The 23,307-nt window shown below is 33.8% G+C and overlaps 1 protein-coding gene across 2 annotated transcripts in view; it reads right to left on the minus strand.

The window, feature by feature from the left end:
- LOC127704398 (uncharacterized) overlaps nucleotides 1-23,307 on the minus strand; it is a 71,890-nt gene that overhangs the window by 37,822 nt on the left and 10,761 nt on the right. The window contains exon 2 of one of the 2 annotated variants that reach the window (XR_007983264.1): nucleotides 10,143-10,164. Coding sequence is in view for 1 of the 2 variants with exons in the window: in XM_052208440.1 (XP_052064400.1) it covers nucleotides 9,258-10,164 (907 nt within the window). In the remaining variant the exon portion in view is untranslated. Of the gene's footprint in view, nucleotides 1-9,218; nucleotides 10,165-23,307 lie in introns of those variants that run through there. The other variant, XM_052208440.1, reaches the window with a different exon arrangement.

The following is a 23,307-nucleotide window of genomic DNA, read 5'->3' on the forward strand; positions in this document are numbered from 1 at the left end:
ATAGTGGAATACTTGATAATTGGTGCACAGTAGACAAGGTTGGAACCTATATCAAAGAGCACAACTTTGGAAAACTCGAGGAATATTTTGAACACTTTAAAGGTTTCAAATATAAACGAGATTTCAATTAAATACAAATAACAATGACACAGGGTTTGTTTCGAAAAAAACATTCAAAAGATGAATGAAACGATGAATGAATGAATCGATGCATAACGTCTAATTGTAAATAGTACATGCACCTTTATACGAGACCATGTTTCTGGTATATGAATGTAAAAACCTGCTTTGTACAAGACCGACACGCTGAGCTGTTTTTATTTTAACGTGCTAGGACAAAAGGTATAAGACCACAGGAAGACACCCAGGCCGGTTACATTATTATGACTGCAAAACGACTAATTTTTGCTCTTACTCCTATTTGCCGCAAGATCAGCGGAGAATAGAAAAAAAAATTTTCAAGTCTTACCCGGTCGTGGATCCAACTTACGACCTCTCGCGCTCCAGGCGAGCATCTTACCACCCACGACCTCTCGCACTCAAGGCGAACATCTTTCCACCAACGAGACTAACAACACTAAAGGGAGTAAGTTTGTCTTTGCAATATAGCGTACTAAAACAAAGCATGACATGAAATTTTAAGACTCAAGCAAATGCAGGATCTTTTATTTTGTGTACATCATTAAGAATTGTATAACACAACAAGGACTAGAATTCTTTATGAAATAAACGGTACAAAAGATCATGCATAGTCGAAGTCCGCATGTTATGATTCATGATAAAAGATTTTAAAAAGAGGTGATCAGTGGCATTATGTAGGAAAGATTCTGCGAAAGTATTATTAAACTCTCATTAGGGGTTGAGGAGTAGACGCGGATATAAAATTGAACTGTAGTGTGCGGATGTTTGAGGGATTTGCAAAGAAATCATTAAAAAATGAAACAACAGGTACATAAGTACATAATGTGAGTTAGATTCTCTGAAAGTTTCACAAAATTCTGTCAAACAGTTAAAAGACAGAAGCGGGTATAAAAGTAGGAAGGACAACTGGATGGACGAACGGACGCCCCTATCATCATATACATGTACCATCCGCTTCAAAAAACGGGACAGGGGCATAAAATGGTTAAGGACCACCACTGACGAGTTCCAAGACTAGAGTGCAGACATATAGCATGGTGTAGAGATTATTCTAGATTTTTAGCAGTTAAATTGCTCTGGTATGTCTCTACAATTACAAATCTAGGTAAATGATTAAAGGTGGGTGGGGTATCTGTCAATGATTCAGCTACCAATCAACACAAATAACTCCAAAAATCTAGATTTCAACATACGGCCGTCATCCTTAGACAGGTATTTATACAATATGGCAAGCTCTGAATCGTCAGGAAATAACAACGATCTGTAAATGTACAGACAACAAACGCAAAACGAAAAAATGATAAACAGCAATAGACGACAACCACTGAATTATATATTCCTGCACAAGAACATACGGAATGTGGCGGGATTAAACAACGGATGCCTACCATTCCCCCTAACCTACATTTTGTAGAACAGTGGTGATACAGCACAACATAGGAATAAACTGTTAAAATCGGTTTAAAAGGATTTGACTCACCATATCGAAACAAAGCACAACAAGACCAATACCGGGTCTGGACCTGCGTCGCTTCTGGAGCATAGCTGATCATTCCCAGACCAAATATTAAAATCATTCACTTCATATATGGCAGGTGCAACCATTACTTACTGGCTACTACATCACATTATCAAGCTGCAGACCAAATATTAAATCATTTCCTTTCATAGACGAAAATTTTCCTTCTACATTGAGTATTGCTAAATTTCAAATGATCGACAAACAGCAGATGTAAACATTGCTTACTTGCTACAATTTAACATTATCAAGCTACAGACCAAATATTAAATCAATCCCTTTCATAGAAGCGAAGAAAACTTTGACGAAAATTTTCCTTGTACAAAGAGTGTTGTAAAATTTCTAATTATATGCAAACAGGAAGTGGCTACACGGCAGATTTCAAAATTGCTTACTCGCTACAATTTGACATTATTAAGATGCAGACAAAATATTGAATCATTCCCTTTCATAGATGCCACGAAAACTTTGACGAAAGTTTTCTTTCCTTCGGATGGATGGACTAACGGAGTCGACCGGTTACTAGACCTGCTTCCGCCTTCGGCGAAGCAAGTAAAACCAACTAACAAAAAAAATAAAGACACAAAGTACCGATCTGAGAGTACTGGCAGTTACTGAAAGCTAATTCAAAGCCAATAACATTTAATTTAGAAATCGTGTATCTTCAACATCAATACAATTATTTATGTACCGTAAAGGATTGTTAAAAAACTAAAAACAGTTAGGTAGATTAACTGTATATTATTAATTTATATTGTTAAATTTTAATTAATCATACATAACATGGTACTTTTGCGGTGTGAAAATACAGCTTGAATAGAAAAAATATATGAACGAGCTCTAATATTTATATATAAGGATTATAATTTATCCTATACAGAACTGCGAGGAAAATCAAAGTTGCCTCCAGTGAAAGTAAAAAGAATGCGTTGTAAAGCTATAGAAACTTTTGAGAAAAAAAGTCTTCAAGACTATTAAGAATGGTGTGGCAGAATTTTTTTTAAATTTCTTTTTAACGAAAAATGGTATATTTCGATTCAGTGGGGGTGCATGCCCTGTACGCCCTGTCTGAGTCCGCCCCTGTGTCTATTTTTCGAATTGCAATAATAAATTCTGAAAAAACTGTGTAGTCCCTTTTACAATATTACCTTATTGATGTAGAAGTTTAAAAAAAGATGTGATTTGGTTGCCCATGAGACAACTATCCACAAAACGTGGATGTAAACCGTTATCGGTCGTTATACGGACTTCCACAATAAACAAAACCCAATACCGAATACTAAGCTATATAAGACTCCGGAATTACAAAATGTGAAACAAATCAATTGAGAAACGGCCTGATTAATGCTAAAACGGTATTAAAAAAAAACACAAAAGACAGCAAGCAACGACAACCACTCTCACATGCTCTCGACTTGGGACAGGTACATTACATATGTGGCGGGATTAAACATGTCTTGACCCCCGCCCCCGCCCCTAAACCTAAGAACAAAATAGTATTCTATATAAGATCTTTATAAATTCAACACTACTGAATGGTGAATAATTTTGAAAAGAAAACAACGTTAAAGTAATCTGGGTGAAGGGCATTTAGTTTCTTTTTTCAAAATCTTATACATATGAATGAAAAATGAGACAGCAAACCAACAACACATTACGCTAAACTTTTGAATTGCATGTCTTAACACTACCCTTTTAATCTGGACCAATTAACTAGCAAAATGTACATGTAAATGTATATGTTAAATAATTATTAATTTACGAATGGAAAATGAGTCAGCAAACCAACAACACATTACGTTAAACTTTTACATTGTAGATCTCAACCCTACCATTTTTGGGAACACAGTTTTTTCGTAGTGCATTTTTTTTTTAGACAAAAAACGCAAATTAAAACAATCGCACCTGCTCTAAAAAGGTTTTTAGAGTATAGTGCACTACATTTGGGACAAATTATATCAAAATTATAGAAAAGCCTATCAGCTCTAACTCAAAATATGGACAATTTTATGTTAAGGGGGTCTGTAATTCAGTTTGACAGCTTCAGACATACTAATTTTTGACCTTTTCAAACTAGACCAAATCACCACTTTACCTAAACATTCAGGCCCCAAATGTTTTGTATTTGTAATTTCATCTTATCTTACATAACTATGTCTAACAATATCAATTTCTATTGCATCCAGTTTTTAAATCTACTTTATTATTGTGCATATAATAACCATTTAACATATAATAATGCTGTTTTAAAAGGCCAATGTGAAGGATTTTCACGTTTTAATTTCAAAAATCATTTCGTGTTTGGTTTGGATAATTTATGTTAGTTATGAGCATTTGTAAAGTGTCAATATTGACTGTCTTCTCGTTGCTGTAAAGATAACTTATGTGTACTATCCGGTAGCAACTAGCTTTCATACTGATTATTTTTTCATGGTTACTCAATTAAAATTCAGGTATATTGTGTTTCTTGTCGTCTCACTTTCTGTATAATTTTCGACTTGTAAATGTATTGTCAACTGATTATTTCCCGACATCATAACTTCTTGGTCATTGATTAATCATATTGTGCCCATCAACTTATTTCACCATAATTGTCCGCTTCTGTCATCTTAGTTGATCTGCACTTATCTTACTTTCATACAACAATCTAATATTGATAACACATTAAATCCAAATTAAGTTAAGTCTATTCTTCTTCTTTTCAAAGATATTTTTTTATTCTTTATTGATATGTATATATTATATGGATTTAATATAATTTAGAAATGTATATATTTAAGAATTAAGATAACCTATCATTATTAACCAATACTACTACTGTTTAACGGGGGGGGTTAGGGTGCAGCCCCGATACTCCGACATCAAATTAGTCCTAAACCCTAATAGTCCGACACTAGTTCGACACCCCATTAGTCCGACATCGGAATAAAAGGATTTATTTTTATAAGCCAAATAAAAGGTTAGTTCGATATTAAGAGGAGGACCTTATCCATTGTGTGATCATGTGATGCAAGTTATCAAGATAGGTACATGGTGCTGAAGTAGCAAATGTCGTCATCTGCGTAAGTATAAGCACATCATTCTTTGTAAAGTGTTGTCGAATTACGTAGACATCTCTGGATACACTGTCTCTCAGATACAGGTTGAAGGTGACGCAGTAAGAAAATAAAGGAATCAATGGAGTTTTGTGGATTTACTATTAGATGTGTACATATTGCTTGAGTGAATAAGATAGACATGTTTTTTTCTGGTATAACTCAAGCGACAAAAAGTAATAATATTTAACCCGATTAGAACTTCTGATTTTACAGATTTGTTTTCTAAAATGTAACAGTAATGTAATTATTTGAAGAAGAACACCATGCAGTCTAGTTCGTCTATATGGGCACCAATATCAAAAAAAGAATGAAATAGAGGCAGAACAATTGTCTCGAAGTATTCTACGTAATTTCGCTCTTTATCTAAACAGTGAGTAAACTTGTTCAATGATTATAAGTAATACTTTTCAGTGTTTGACTCGTTGGTCATAAGGAGTCTATTGACTTTATGAGTTTACAAAATATGTTCTGGTAAATAAAGAAATACATGTAGGGGAAAAAATAACAGTACGATATGTATATTATATAATAAATAATTTCATAATTTTCCTCAACATGACAAACGATGAGATCAAAAGGTAGTTGGAGTTTTGTATTAAGTCAGTATGGTTCTTTGCTCTGAAAACAATTCAGATCCTTACAGGCTAACCACTATTTATTTCTTTTGTAGCTGTTTTTATCACAGAAACATGCCAATGTCAGCTGGAGCAGAGAAGTTAAACAAAAAACTACTGCTGATTGATTGTTGTATGATTTACGTCCGGTGGCAAATATTTCAAAAATGTTAAGGATTAGAATTAATTAACAATAAATACAATTATCGGTAAGTCCTGAAATAGGGATCGACCGGAATGAAGGAATTTGGAATGCCGCTTGAAAATGAAGGTACATTGGATAAGGAAAGAAATTAAGCCTTACACCAGGTCGCACACAGAACCTGAAGGAGCTCTTGTAATGGTTCTTTCAAAAATTGCAAAGATTTTGGCACTCTGGTTACACGAGGCATCGGATTGTACGTCCCCATTCTGACCGGACGCGGCTGCAAATTCAAACATCCAGCACATCCAAACGGACCGCCAAATATGAAAAGGGTTATACTGTCGGTAGGAAGAAGACCAAGTGATGACCATATTTTAAACTCAGTCATGTTTGGCAATGTTTGGGGTCAGAGAGAACAAACAAGAAAATCGAATGATATCAAGCAATGGTTAATATTACTTTGGAATTAAGACATCTAGTTAAATTCAGATGAACGTTATTTGTACATGACATATCATGCCCAGACAAAATTACTTGCCAAAATCAATAATGATTTTATAAAATCGCCCGGTCAGACTTACTTGGCAAAACAATTGATGATTTTACACAATTTTTATTGAAGGCTATGCATTAGTAATTATACATATAATCACAAGCCAAACATTTCTTATGGTTATACACCTGCATGCCAAAAACTAAGTCTTCATCAAAATATAAAAAGAATCTGAAACATACAAAAAAGAAGAGAAAGAATTTAGTGTAAAACAATATCGTTCTTGCCTGAATATGAGACATACACGACTCTGTTTTGGGTTTATTTGGCTACCTTGTCCTATTTATGGTCCAGATTATTTCCGTAAACTACCGTATCAATGGGGTCTTGCTCGTCTTGCATAGTACAGCAGGACGTCAGGTCGATATTCGGTAGATTTAAAAAACATACTTTGATATTTACTACTTTTATGTAAAGCAAGTGCAAAGACTGGTTCATAATATGCCCGTTATTTCTAGCACGTTAAAAATGCATAAAAAGTATTGTGTATGATCATTTCTATACGCATTCAAACGTTAATTGTATTCCTGTGTCATTGTCCTAGTGTGTTGTAACAGAATTATTTTCACACATTGCTTATGCTGTGCATGACCGATAAACGATTATTTGTTTAGGTGGAAAGAACAAAACACCAATAAAGTATTATTTTGATTTTAAGAGTTTGATCTTGAATGAATATGTAAATCACTGTTTTCGGAGTACACTACCAGCCATTCTTACATAATTGATATTTTTTGTTTGCTTAACGTCCAGTTACAAATTTATAGTATATATTCACTATTTTAGCTGAGTTTAACAACCTTAAAGAAGTGTTCAATAAAGAACAAAATATTATCGATTGTACAATTTTACTATGGATATGTTGACTTTCATTTATTTTCTCGATCTTTAAAAGATAAATGGAAACCAACATGCTTGGATAAAATAAAAGTTTCTTTTCATTGCAAATCAGGTTTGACCGTTTTGGGGAATGTATTGTGGTCTGGACATTTTCCTTTTGGACGAGAGACTGCTCTTCAAATTCTATTCAGTCCAAGGGTGACTGGGATAGTGATATAGAAATATGCTCACTCTTGGTGTTATTTTCGGCCGGCAGTAAAAACCCTTGCAAATGTGGAGCGTCCGTTTGGCTTAGCAGGATGTATAAAAAAAGAAAGAAGCTGCGTCCGGTCAGAACTCTGTCAGGAATAAAATTGAGAATGGAAATGGGGAATGTGTCAAAGAGACAACAACCCGACCATAGAGCAGACAACAGCCGAAGGCCACCAATGGGTCTTCAATGCAGCGAGAAACTCCCGCACCCGGAGGCGTCCTTCAGCTGGCCCCTAAACAAATATGTATACTAGTTCAGTGATAATGGACGTCATACTAAACTCCAAATTATACACAAGAAACTAAAATTAAAAATGATACAAGACTAACAAAGGCCAGAGGCTCCTGACTTGGGACAGGCGCAAAAATGAAGACAATATTACCTCATTATCCAATGGCAGCACAAATTTGCCGCCCTTTAATACGGGCAATATCCTATTTCAGGACCTACTCATTGTATTAATTATTAATTTATTTCTCGTCCTGCACATGCATGAAACATTTGCCACTGGACATAAAGCAAACAGCGATCAATCAATCAATCAAATTCACTCATTAGAGGATTCTGTTTTTATGAAAAAGCTAGGTCACACTTTATAGTTGTAAAGCAAAATTTTGCAAGGTTGTAGATTGCCTTATTATGATTGTATTTCTTACATACCAGACGTGAGGTGCTGTTTTTTCCAATTAATTCTTTATACTAAGACGGGAGGGTAGACACAAGTACAAATACCACGTCTTCCAATTCTATGAACTAGATTTTCAAATACGACCTGCATATGTGTCGGACTATTGGGGTGTCGAAGTAATGGGATGTCGGACAAAGGGGGTGTCGGACCAACGGGGTGTTGGAATAGCGGGACAAACCCTGTTAAACGAGTCCTGGATAAGGTACCGGTATTTTTTGTATCCTACTAACAAATGTCAGAATTATTGATAATGTATGATAAAATTAAAATAAAAAAACACATAAAATAAACACATAAAAAATCACTGAAATAATGATGAAGCTCAAACAAATGAAACTCTGAGCCACTGCTCACTGATGATACCCCGCCCAAATACTTGACGGTTCACAGGAGGTTGTTGAGTGATGAATCTGAAAACGCACCACACGATATAGCAGACTTATATAAACCTTGAAACCAAATTTCAGAAATCCATGTAGTGTAGTTCCTGAGAAAGATGCGACGAAAAATATTCATGGGACGGACGGACGAACTTACGGGCGGATGGATGGAAGGATGGAGGGATGGCCGGACGGACAGACAGAGGTAAAACAGTATACCCCACTTTTTTAAAGCGGGGGTATAATTATGTCCCTTTGACATTTTTTAAACGAAAATTAAGTTTCTTCAAGAATATATGCAGTCTAACTCTTTTCAGGCATAATAAAGAAACATTTATTATTAATTATTTCAGGATAAAAAGAAAATTGTCAACATGATTTTTTTAGTGGTTTTTTTTTGCGGTAAATATTGCATAGAATTATATTCGGAAGTACTTCCTAATTATGTCTGCACTTAAAAACAGCAAGCAAGAAATAGAAATGTCATTGAAAAAATAATCAAGGGATATTATGTTTTACAATCCGATTGTGATTATTAGCTACAATTGAGAATTTTGCCGTAGTTGAAAAAGAATAACGAAAACTTTTAAATGTTATAACAAGTAAATTTCGTTGTATTGAAATCACTATAACTCCGATTGTTTTGATCGAAAACTAAAATATATGTTTTCCGTTCATATAAATCTTAAGAATTGGACATTTTCATTCCAACACATGTGTGTTTTTGATGAGATTAAAGATGAACAAAATAACATTCAGTGAAAACAAAAAGTATTATGTTTTTTTTTTATCAATTTCAAACTGCACATGTTCGCTTTTGACATATATTATGTGTACTTGCATTGGTAAACAAATTCATCACACATAGTATTTTCAACAAAATGTAAACAGACGATTGAAAAAGACAGTATAAATAGTATGTACATTCTAACCATCCGGTATTGGCGGAGTAGATTCAATGTAATGAGTTCGAGAAGTTAATTTTCTCTTACAACATTTGCAACAGAGATTTTGTCGCATTACATATTACATAAGACTGTCTACCATTTTAGCAACATGAATTTTTCCGTAGTTCTCATTTTTTCCTTTACCACATCCAATTAATAAATATCCTTCATTGTCAAAGCATAAACTACATGGATCATTGATGCCCAAGTCTTTGAAAATGGACTGCAATCCAAGTAAATCTCCTTTCGAATTTATAACATGTAGTGCATCGTTATCGTAATCTGCAACTACAATGTTATCATTTGGCGTAATAGTAATTCCTTGTGGTTGAAATGTTTCTGAATACGTTTGTCCATCATAGGTAAACTTCAATCGGCCATTTCTATCTACAGCTACTATTCTGCCGTTGCCGTCATTGTCAAAACGATCACTCACATAGACAACATTTTTAGAATCAGTGCGAATGCGTAATGCATATCTGAACAATTTATTCCCTTTTTTGTCAAATTCTAATGTTATTTTCCGTTGATAATCACTGCCGAAAATTATAACTTGTCTGACCGAAAAATCTTGGACCGGAAACGGTGGTCCTTGTTCTCTGATTCCAACTATTACTTCATTATCTTTGTTGACATGTATGGCCAACGGTTTCATTGGAGAAATATCTAAAACAGTATTGACTTCACCCGCAGGTGATAAAAGTTGAATTTTGTTGGTATCATATTCAATGAAAAGTATTTCGCCGTCTTTATTTGTTGCAAAGTCAAATATACTTTTCTTTAACGTCTGCAATATCTTTATTGATGATTTTAATAATTTTCCGCTCATAACTTGATGTTTGGCACACGTATTACCGCAATAGTTGAAGATTAGTAAATCGTCATTCGTGCAAAGTAAAGTATTAACAGCAGGCAAAGTGGTTGTGTATGAATTGAACACTGATGAAATGACTATTGATGTTACCTCCTGGGAACCTGGTGATGACCTGGTGCTGATATCCTGAATAGAAATAACGTCATGATCTTGTGTAGACGGAAGTCCTTGGTGGACGGTAACTTTACAGGAGTTACACATGCGAACATTGCATTCTTCACATCTCCATTTTATTTCTTGTCCTTTGCAGAAATAGCATGAAACTGGCACTTGGGCTTTTCTAATACTTGATGATTTCATTGATGTCGCCATTACTGCAAGTGAAAAAACAAAGTGGTCACGTGTATTACTTCCTTGTACGTTGTTTCTCAGTAAACAGTGTCAAAGATTATAACTTGACTAACTACTTTTCAAGGCGTAAAAATCTAGAAATTTTATAGATATACATAAGTCTAAAGATTTTTGCAAAGATAGTGATAAAAGATATATACGAAAAAGATAAAACAGTATCATTAAATTTTGTATATTGTTTATTGATGCCACAGTATCTGAAATGATTATAGGTACTATACTTAAAATTAAAACTGGTTTTACAACTTATATAAGTTACATGAAAACTAGATATTTTCAATCAATGCCAAGACACGTCTGTGAATACCGGTCTTTCTATAGGAAGAGAGACCCCCCCTTCCGGTGTCATCAAGCTATTAAATTTAAAAGCGATTCAAAAGCAGCCCCAGAATATGAAAATGTATAGAAAGTACTTTTGAAAATTTTAAAAGTCCTTTTTTTTAATCGTAAACAAACATATTCCAATGATAAAGGAAATCAGCACCACCCCACCCATTTCAAGAACAAAACCTTACGTAAAGAAATCTTCAAGAAGAGAAAGTTACATAATGTGTTTAATAAAATTTAAATCTAAAACAATCTGGGACAAATACAGCTTTAATTTTTTTTTTTAATTTATTGTGGGACCAAAATCCGATGATTTTTTGCTAACTATGATATATAAAAATATGAAGATGTGGTATGAATGCCAATTAAACAACTCTCCACTAGAAACCAAATGACATAGAAGTTTTTAAAACAACTATAAGTCATCGTACATCCTTCAACAATGAACAAAACTCATACCGCATAATCAGCTATAAAAGGCCCCGAAATGACAAATGTAAAACAATTCAAACGAGAAAACTAACAGCCTGATTTATGTACAAAACAATGAACGAAAAACAAATATGATAAACAACAACAAACGATAACCACTGAATTACAGGCTCCTAACTTGGGACAGGCACATACAGAATGTGGCGGGGTTAAACATGTTTACGGGTATCTGACCATATTTGTCGAATAAAGATACAAAATCTAACATTCTAATGCAATTCGTTTGGAACGATAATTTTCATTGGACGTTGACAAAGATTTTGAAGGGTTAGATTCCACGTTCTACCAGTCCGTAACTAAGGAAAGCCACCATTTTGAATTCCGAATTTTGTTGGTATGTTATTTCTCAAAAAAATAAACAAAAAAGTCACATTTTTCTGTGTCAAAATCTTCTTTTTGTCAATATTTAAATAATTCATAAACGTACGAAAAGTATAAATACGTCTATGGGGTTTATATATAAATGTTTGACATCGGGAGTACACCTATGATGTCACATTGTTCAGATGCCAAAGATGATGTAACAGTTTCGCGGACTTTTTTCATTTGTGGCATTTTCAAGCCAAAACATTTACTTTAATGAAATTTATTTTAATATGTGGCATAAGAATGGAGATCACTGTATTGTATTTTAAGCTTAGCCTTCGTAAAACTTGACTACGCGTCGCGAGGTAAACTCAATTTGCGACAGTAAAATCTATGTTTTACGAAAGGCCAAGTTTAAAATGCAATACAGCTATCTCCTAAATTTAACACTAATAATATAAAACTGTGTGAAGATAGACAGGTAGTAAATGATCAACCCAAGGTACCAGAAATATTAATAATTCTTTATACTTCGAATCTTGACCTACATATAGAAATTGACGATATGAGAGTTTACCACAAAGAGATGATTTCAGCTTCCCAATTTTTAACATCCCATTTCTATGTAGCAACATTCCAGCAGCGCCTGCATATGTAGTATATATCTTCCAGTTGGTACGATATTCCAGGGCTTGCATTTCCTATCATGATTTCCTTGATAGAGGGTTGATGTTCACAAGGAAGCTATTAAACCAAGAAATTAGTGAAGTTCAATCATCCCTGCGAAAATTTTACGGACATCATCACCAGTTGGTTGACCGTTATGGAATACTGTAGTTACCACAACCCTATTCTCTTTTTCCTGAATGTGACCTACCGAATTAGACATATGCACTGGGTTTGTATTTACAAATGTACATGAGCAACACGACGGGTGCCACATGTGGAGCAGGATCATGCTTACGCTTCCGGGGCACCTGAGAGCATCCCAGATTTTTGGTTGAGTTCGTGTTGCTCAGTCTTTCATTTAAAATGTTGTGTTTTGTTTACTATTGTTTATCTTTTGGTCTTTTTCTTTTTTTTTTTTGCCATGGCGTTGTCAGTTTATTTTCGACTTACGAGTTTAAATGTTCCTTTGGTATCTTTCGCCTCTCTTTTATATATGTATAAAAAACGATTGGTAGTGATACAGTTGCAGTGGATGGACAACATCCGAGTTCAGGTATGATAAATAAATAAATCGGGAATGTGCCCATGGGACACAGATGATGCCCCCCGCTTGTATATAACGTTATAAAGGGTCAAGAACGGCTCAAGAACGGTACCCAAATTTGTACTTGATCTGAGTTTTGTGGTAATAAGCATTGTGTATAAGTTTCATAACATTTGGTTGAGACAACCTAAAGTTAGAGAATGGAAACCAATTTTGGGACGTACGTACGTACGGACGGACAGACAAGGGTAAAACTTAATGCCCCCTCCGCTAAAATTGCCTCCATTGGACCTTTGGCATTGCACAAGGTCATGTTTTTCTCTGATTGTTAATGACGTCTTTACACTAAATCCCTTGGATGTTGGATGTGTACTGATTGATATTTTAGTCTTAGATACATGATTTTTTTTCCATTAGTTTTTATTGGCTTTGAACTAGCTGTCAGTAACTGCGAATACTCTCAGATATGAACTTAGTGTCTTTTTGTGTTTTTGGGATGTATAAGTACCCGTCCACGTCCACTCTGTGTTTTTTTTTAGATGCATTTCTATTTGTATCCATCTGATGAGTTGCAGCCTTTTACAACTGATTTTTATAGTTTGTTCTTATGTTGTACTGTTACACCACTGTCCCAGGTTAGGGGAGGGGTGGGGGTGTTGAGCGCTCACAAACATGTTTAACCCCGCCACATTCTTTATGTGCCTGTCCCAAGTCAGGGGCCTGTAGTTCAGTGGTTGTCGTTGGTTCATGTAAGTCATATTTGTTTTTCGTAAATTGGGCCTTTTATAGCCGACCATACGGTATAGGTTTTTCTCATTGTTGAAGGCCATACGGTTGCCTATAATTGCTTATATCCACTTCATTTGAACTTTGGTGGATAGTTGTCTCATTGGAAATCATACCACAACTCCTTATTTTTATAAAGTAAAGGATATAAGCCGATAACAGTCCATTCTGTTCAATATTTGACAGAATGGACTGTTAGAGGCTTATATCTTACTTAAAACATTGTTTAACTTGTCAAAGAAGGTAAAAAAAGTAAACAAATACAAACTTTGTAAAGATTTATTTTTATCAAGTCTGTAAATTGTTCTGGATAAACATTATTAATATCATCCTACATGTTGGCCCCTTTAAACAGTAGCTCATCATAACAATAGAAAAAGATAAAGTATAGTTGAAAGTATACTAAATGTATAGCTACATGTACATAAAAACCTAGTACATATGTATCATGCTTTTTGCGTGCGCTAAAAATACATTATATATATTATCCGTGAATTCCTTCACATGCATTTGGTGTCTAAAAATGGATTAAGACGATGAAAGTATTCTTAATGCAAAATTCTTTACGACAAGAAGATAGGGATGTCGAATATAGTTATTTTGTTGTTTCAAACTTTGGATTAAATTCAAATCTGTGTTCAAATATTAACGATTGCTGTGCGGTAATCGAGGAGGATTTAGTTATAGCAGCTAATAATGGCAAGTTTTATATATATCTTAAAATGTGATAAGCCCTCTCCTATTACTTCCTTATTCCTTCTGGGTTTTATTTCTCATTAGGTTCACGTTGCAGAAAAAGATTCAACCATATCGAGTACACCGCAGTCGGTTTTATTTCAAATACAACACTATTAAATATACTGAATGAGCGCACATGAAGATATAACAAGCATGCAAGCAATTTTAAATTTTGTTTTTTTTGTTCTTTGGGATTCCCACCTTTTTTCAATGAATTATTAGAGAATTATGATCCAAATATTATATATTTTACTTGCAAAAATGAATTAATATAGTTATAATATCTAAATTCATTGCCATGAAATATCCGGCGATCAAGAAATCAATCAGACGTATTAACCTACTATACATGAAAAAAATATATTGATTCATTATTTTCCCGTATGACGAAGGCCCCCGCCCCTCTTTCTTCCTCGTTCACAGAAATTGACTTTAACTCGGCGGTTGTCTTGCAGATAAGATAAGATAAGATAATTTTATTGGTTCAAAATCCAAAATTATAGGATTGTTACCAAGACAATAAACATTGACTATACATAAACATACAAACATAATCTGACCACATTTATAAACATTATATATATAACTGTATATCCCCTCCATTATTTGCAAGAGACAGTTATTGTTTACCTAATCACATAATCACAAATTTTTTGCCAATATAATCACATAATCATTAATTATTTTTTGAAACAAGATAATCAAATAATCAAAAATACAGTCCTAGATTATCAAATAATCAAATAATCATGAAATATTTGGTCTGGTAATCAAATAATCACTATAAAAACGGCCTAGTAATCACATAATCAAAAACCCCACGAGAAGGCTCTAAACCGGACCACATGAATACCCCCGACCCCCCTTTCCTGTTTTTTCTGCAAGGTTCGTGTCGCTCATTTTATAGTTTTTTTGCGTATTGCTGTCCTTTTTTTCATGTTTAGTACCGACAAATATTATTTTTGTCCCTCGATTTCCCCATGTTAACAATGCTTTCTTTTTTTTTTTCTTTCAAAACAAAGCATTGTAAGTGTGAATATCCTTGTTTTTGTGCTTAATATATATTTATTGTACTCATTGACAATCAATTTTACTTTTGAGATCGTATGTGTTTGAGACTGTTTATAAATACATTGGAAGGAAACAAATGTAATTCGTATTTTTATGTTATATATACTCATAGTAAAAATACCTTTATTAATAACTCCCCATTTTTTACTCAATTCAATGCAGAAAATGGTTTTTTGTTAAAAAAATTTTACACAATTACAAACTGTATAAAAACTTATTTAACAAACATATGATTTAATCTAGCACCTACGGTTATTTAATTTCAAGATACTACATCGTTTTCTGAAGAAGAAAAAAAGGATCACTACGAACAAAGTGCGAATCGGACATACGATTGATTTCTTTAACTTGTGGTTACGTGTTCCTTTTTTCTGTGTCTTATATTCACCGGCGTTGATTTGGTGTTGATTTACTAGTCTTTTATTGAAAATTCTGATATTATTGCCTGTATAGGAATATAATACAATACAACGCTTATCAACGACATCTGAAAATTAAAAAAAAAATGTGTAGCCCCTTAGTTCATGAAGCAAGTTTTCGATCTGCACTTTGTACACGGGATGAGGTTTAGGTTGTTAATCAAATTCGTAATTAACTATTCTGTCCAAGGAACAATCTGTGGCTTTCACATCAACACTTAGTAAAACAACGTCATCAGATGAACGATTTCTCCTAATTATGATAATAAAATTATTTTACTTGCGGTCCACGTATTGCGGCATGATCTATCAAGCGTTAGAAGCGTTATTTTTTTTTTTTTTCATTTTCGTTGTAGCTGAAAATGATGTTAGGAAGAATGAGAGCAACACAGATGTGGATTTTTATATCCAGAGACGGACGAGATCAAAAATCTTTCGCAAAAATAAATACCTAAAAGCACCAAAAACAAAACTTACAACGAGCATTGTCAACCAAATTGGTGCTAAAGGAGACCACCCAAACATGAGAAAAATGGCTGTGAAATAAATATTGACGCTGGCAGTGTTAAAATCAATTTAAAAGTTTTGTTTTCAAGAAACCGTCTTGGTGAGTGACACAATTATTGTATTGGAAAGTGATCTTAATAAAACAAAAGGTTTTTGGTGTAATTGTCATTTGTTCTTTCGTTGTTCATTTTTTTTCAAAATTTGTTTTTGCAAAAACATATTTTCCGATTTAAAGCCAGCAACGCCTTCCCTGAGTAATATCTTTGTGAGCGCCTCAGCCCCAAACACACCCTAATAACAACGTAGTATCCTTTGTGTTAGGTCTTTGTACTCTCAACAAATACTGACTGGGTATAAATCTTGAAAAGTAAACTGCATTTACGTCATCTGGGTGAATGACATTTAGTTTCTTTATTTAAAATCGTATACATATGAATGGAATAAGAGACAGCACACCAACAACACATTAAGTTAACCTTTTAGATTTTAGGTCTCAACCCTACAATGTAAATACCGTAATACATTTGTTAAATTTTTACCAATTTAGATCATACCCATCTTTAGTCTTATATTCAAAGTATTTTACCAATTTAGATCATACCCATCTTTAGTCTTATATTCAAAGTTTACCAATGTTTGGCTATATCAGCTTTTATTGCATGTGCTTTAACATCTAGCTTATTATTGTGCCTATCATTATCATTTATAAACAGTGCTCTTGTATGGCTTTCATTTTTTATACGACCGCAAACATTTTTTGCGGTCGTATATTGGATCACGTCGTCGTTGTCGTCGTCGTCAGCGTCGTCGTCGGCGTCGTCCGAAGACATTGGTTTCCGGACAATAACTTTAGTTAAAGTGTATGGATCTCTATGAAATTTAACCAAAAGGTTCAATACCACAAAAGGAAGGTTGGGAATGTTTTTGGGGGTGATGGTCCCAACCGTTTAGGAATTAGGGGCCACAACAAGCATTTTTCTAGTTTCAGGACAATAACTTGTGTATAAGTATTTTGATTGCTCTGAAATTGTACCACAATGTTCAATAAAACAAGTAGAAGGTTGGGATTCATTTTGGGGGTAATTGCCCAAACCGTTCAGGAAGTAGGGGTCAAAAAGGGTCTAAAACAAGCATTTTTCTAGTTTTCAGACAATAACTTGTGTTTAAGTGTATGGATGTCTCTTCATTTGTACTACATTTTACAAAAAGAAAATTTCTTCAAAATTAATTTATATGTCCCCATTCAAATGCATTGATCGTCAAAAAAAAGGGGGGTGCCAACCCCCGGAACCCTCCCACCCCCCCCCCCCCCCCCCCCCACTGGATCCGCCACTGATGTCTCTTAATTTGTACCACATTTTACAAAAAGAAAAATTTCTTCAAAATTAATTTTTTTGGAAGGGGGGTGGGGTAAAAAAAAAAAATTTTTTTGGGGGGCATTTTTTTTCTCAAAAGAAAATTCTCTTCAAATATTATTTTTTCTGGAGGGGGGTAAAAAAAAATTTTTGGGGGGGTCAATTTTTTTTTCCTCAAGATTTAAGAACTTGTCAATTTACCAAAGAAAAAAATTGGAGGTCACAATTTCTTTTGCTAATTCTTTGTATATAGTCTGAAAACAGATTTACTAAGTATTGCACAACAGCACAGTGTATTGCACAACAGCAAGAAATCTTCAATTGAATATAAATTCAAATCATACAACCAATTTCAAGTTTTTTTATTACATTTATTCTGTGTCAGAAACCTATAATGTGTCAAATATTTAATTACAATCCGAATTCAGACCTGTATCAAGCTTGAATATTGTGTCCATTTTTGACCCAACTGTTCAGGGTTGTACCACAAGGTTCAATACCACAAGTAGAAGGTTGGGATTCATTTTGGGGGTAATTGCCCAAACCGTTCAGGAAGTAGGGGTCAAAAAGGGTCTAAAACAAGCATTTTTCTAGTTTTCAGACAATAACTTGTGTTTAAGTGTATGGATGTCTCTTCATTTGTACCACATTTTACAAAAAGAAAATTTCTTCAAAATTAATTTTTTTGGAAAAAGGGGGGGGGGGGGGGGTAAATTTTTTTTTTAGGGGGGGGGGGGCAATTTTTTTTCCTCAAAAGAAAATTCTCTTCAAATATAATTTTTTTGGGGGGGGGTCATTTTTTTTTCCCACAAGATTTAAGAAATTGTCAATTTTCCAAAGAAAAAAATTGGGGGTCACAATTTATTTTGCTAATTCTTTGTATATAGTCTGAAAACAGATTTACTGAGTATTGCGCAACAGGCTACAGCACAGTGTATTGCACAACAGCAAGAAATATTCAATTGAATATAATTTAAAATCATACAACCAATTTCAAGTTCTTTGACTACATTTGTTCTGTGTCAGAAACCTATAATGTGTCAAATATTTAATTACAATCCAAATTCAGACCTGTATCAAGCTTGAATATTGTGTCCATTTTTGCCCCAACTGTTCAGGGTTGGACCTCTGCGGTCGTATCCAGCTGCGCTCGGCGAAGCAGTTTATTGTATTTCCATTTCTATGATTTATCTATTTCGTTCTTTCAACAGCAGCATAACCTTCTTATTTGTATACCGATGTTCTCCAAATAAATTTCAATTAAACAACTTTTACAGCCTTTCAATTTTCATTGCTTTCTCATATATACACTTACATATTTTAGCCGTGCTTTTGATATTTCAAAGGGACTACTTAGTGGGAAATATTCTGAGTAGTTTATCTATGGTATACTATTCCAAGCATGTAGATGCAATATATCAGTGTCAACAAAACAAGGCCGAACAATGTCAGCAAGCTGCATTATAATATTAACAGACGCTTAGGGTATGGACTTTCGTTATCTCGATATTTTGTTTTGTGTACAAGTTTTTTTTAAAACTTAGTCTATCTTTAACATTTCAACTTAAGATCCCTTATTTTATGTGTGCTTGCTGTTATCCATAAAATTTCAAATAACTGTATAGTTTACGCGTGTTGCCCCTTTAATCTTCTTTCTTCAATGTTGTATGGAAAAAATCAAGAACACATGAAATAAAGGAAAATAAGTTGAAATATTAAAGAATATTTACTAAAAAGAATATGTGTCCACATGACATATTAGCCCGCTTGTACTTTCATGTTGAGTGAATCCTTAAAACACATAAAAATAAACATGCATACCAAAAATTTATTTGACCATGACCTGGAGGTTATCTACAAAGTAACATTAAACTTAGATCTAACTTTAAGCTGAGAATTATCACATTTCCATGTTCAGTGAATCGTGAAATTTGGAACTACATAACCAAAACATTTAACATGATACGGGACGAAAACAAACGGATGCACATACCAGAAGACACAATATCCCTCATTGTCATAGACAGTGCATGGTCTCAACTGAGCCTGTTAACAAAAGTAGATTCTAATTCATTTGGTCTCTGGTGGAGAGTTGTCTATATTTTTTTTTCTTTTTATAGCAATCAAATGACTGTTTAAACCATTAATAACACAACCGGTCATGTTGATTGGTCAGCTGAAACTTGAACAACAGTTTAAACATAACAGGAAAGGTTCTAGCACAGAATTAAGTTGATTCATTTTGTGACCAACTTTGGGTTAATGACTTCATAGATTTAGATTTGATACTCGTCTTGCACTGTTCAACGACCTTCATTTCAGGTTAGACAATATGTAGGTGGGTTATTTTATAAGAAATCTTTAGACTAAGTCACTAAAGGGGTTCCAAAAAATCCTGTATTGATCACCAGTCCTACACAGCTGATAGCATAGCATCTACACATGTGACTATGTGGTATCTATTTTAACTATGTACATAGGCAATAGGAACCTTGAATAGCATGTCCAAGTTCAAAATAACAAGTCTAAAGAAAATGAACCCAATCTTACTTGCAAAATTTAAAATTCAAATGAATAAAGGTTTAAACACAGATTAATAAGATCTTGTTAAGTAAATCCCTGGTTTAATGAAAACATAAAATATTTATATAAACCTCCAATAGGAAGACAATGTGTGCACATTCTGGAATGTCTTACCAGCTTTACTGATCATGATTGAATTTTATGTGGAGTCTTCATGTGTTTATGCTATAGGTGTCACACAAACTTGATTATTAAGGATTCATGAAAATTAGGTCATGGTAAGACAAACCCAAGTAGATGGACATGTACACATACATTTCATACACCAAATATAGTTGACATACTGCTTACAGTATCTTGAGAAGAAAACCTTACCACGAAAACTTAACTTGGACCAATAAACCATACAAATGAGGTCAAGGTCAGATTATTCTTGCTAAAATGTGTACTTAACAATCATTTCATACACTAAATATAGTTGACCTATAACTTATAGTATCTGAGGAACCTACTTGACCAAAAATTTTCCAACCATAAAATGAGGTCAAAATCTGGGGAATCTTACACGACAGACATGCAGACCTTTTAATAAGTCTATACACCAGCTAAAGTTTACTTTTCACTCAGAATAGGGGAGAAAATCCTGTGATAATAAAACTTAATGGTTTGGTTTAAACAGTCAAAGAGGTCATCTTTAAAAATGTTGTTTAAATACATTTTCCGTGGCTTCATTGCATTTACAATGCCAATTGAAACTGTAAATTAATAATTAATCAGAACATATTGTATTGTATTGTAAAAGTAACAAAACTTTTCAAAAATATCAGCTGGGATATTTTACCTCTTGGAAGAACTGTCCCATCGATTAAATACAATAGCTATTCAAAATTATTTTATAAATACCCTGACTAACATCAACTGATACAGTGAAAGGTTTAATTTCCTTGGCAATAAAATAAATTACTCAAGGCTAATTTAAATACAAAAGGTAACAAGAGGCTGTCAGAGAAACAGCAAACCGGATTTTCCTGCAGAGGTCGAACCCTGAACAGTTGAGCAAGTATGGACACAATATTTTAGCTTAAAACAGCTCTGAATTTGGATTGTGATTAAATATTTGATACAGCATTGGTTTGGGACACAAAATAAATATGGTCAAAGAACTGAAAAATTTGAAATTGGGCATTTACCTATTATGGTCCAATATCCAAAATATAAGTACATTACTAGAATCAGCATATCAAAGAACCCTAAGAATTCAATTTTTAATGAAATACTTCTTAGTTAAACCATTTCTGTTCAAAGGGAAATAACTCAAACTTTATTTCCATGAACCAATAATGTATATCTAAAATTAGATATGATTTAACCATAGTTCTCTAAAATGAGATATGATTTTTTTTATTTTTGGTGTTTTAACGTCACTTTTAAGCACCGCTTTTGGGCTATTTCGTGGCGGCCAGTTTTTATTGGTGGAGGAAGCCGGAGTGCCCGGAGAAAACAACAGACCTTCGATAGGAAAACTGACAATCCTAGTCAATTAAGATTGGAGTCGAGTGCGCCCGTACGAGCGTAATTAGATATGATGTTATATTTATTTTCAAATTATAATCAAATATAAGTAATAGTTTTCAAACAAATCTGTCACTCCAATTATAACTGGGTGATTGACAACTACCAGATGGTGTGTTAACTTGATAAAAGGTGAAAATCATTTAAAAACACTTTGTGTAATCAAACTTTATATTTATACAATCATGAATGTAGTTAATAGTTCCCAGTATTTTTTCTTTCATCTGTAACAAACTAATATAGATCTGCAACTTATCTATGAATGTCTACAACTTTATCTACACAATGTTATGTAATGAAATATATCCTTTAATGAAAATAGATTATTATCTAATGAATTTGCAAATCTGGAACCCCAAACAGGATCAAGTAAAAATTAAAATTAACACACACAACAAAAATTAAAAAACTTGAAAAAAATGAGTTATTTCCCTTTGAACACAAATGGATTAATTCATCAAAAATTGAATTCTTGGGAAAGGGCTATAACTGAACAACGAGAAAAGCTAAAATCGTGAAAATTAAACTTGACCTTCATTTGGTCATGGGAAACAACATATCTAAATTTGAAAAAATTTCTTCAAAGCGTTTTTATGTAAATGAACGGACACTGTTTGGCAGCCGCCCGCCGTACATCCCCAAATCTATAACCGATTTTTACTTCGAAAATCCGGTTAAAAATTGAGACGTTTGACAGCCTGTCATTTTTATCCAATCAGCTTTCCTAATGTATATAGTTTAAGTGCTGATGCAAGAATGGTATTGTAACTGTAATAGTGTTGACGACTGATTGATTGATTGATTGGTGTTTAACGTCACTTTCGACACTATGGTGCTATTTCATGGAGGTCAGTTTTTATTGGTGGAGGAAGCCGGAGTGCCCGGAGAGAACCACCGACCTTTGGTAGGAAAACTGACAATCCTTGTCAATTAAAATTGGAGTCGAGTGCACCTGCCCTGTGCGGGATTCGAACTCACAACCTTAGTGTTTATGACATTGTTGTTCCATCTGATTGTAGTCTTAAATCAGATATCCAGTGTATTGTAATCCATATACGATATTAATAAAAACTGTAAATATTTCTATTTTGAAGCTTGTATTGTGATTCCTGTGGACTATAGTACAGTTCTATAGTAAACTACAAGTTGTTGTGCTGTGAAAGCAATCACCAATTTAAGATTGACTGCAAAATCACAAGTTCAGAAAAGCACAAAAAAGAACTACTCATCCCACATTTCCAATCATTTTGTTTAAAGATATGGCGAGAAACCATTTTAACCATTCAGCAGAAATTTACACATTCAGACATCCAATTAATTTTGTACTCGAGATTGGAATTAAAAAACACTAATCCTGAGGAGTATTTTCTGAAAGGTCACACAGAAAATAAAATGCCTCGCTGAGCGCAGCCTGATACGACCCCCGAGGTCGAACCCTGAACAGTTGGGGCAAATTTGTACACAATATTCAAGCTTGGTACGTCTAAATTTGGATTGTGATCAAATTTTTGACACAATATAGGTTTCTGACACAAAATAAATGTGGTCAAAGATCTTAAAAATTTATTGCGCAAATACTGTGCAATTGAAGATTT

Source organism: Mytilus californianus, unplaced genomic scaffold, assembly GCF_021869535.1.
Source record: "Mytilus californianus isolate M0D057914Y unplaced genomic scaffold, xbMytCali1.0.p SCAF_1, whole genome shotgun sequence".
NCBI lineage: Eukaryota > Metazoa > Mollusca > Bivalvia > Mytilida > Mytilidae > Mytilus > Mytilus californianus.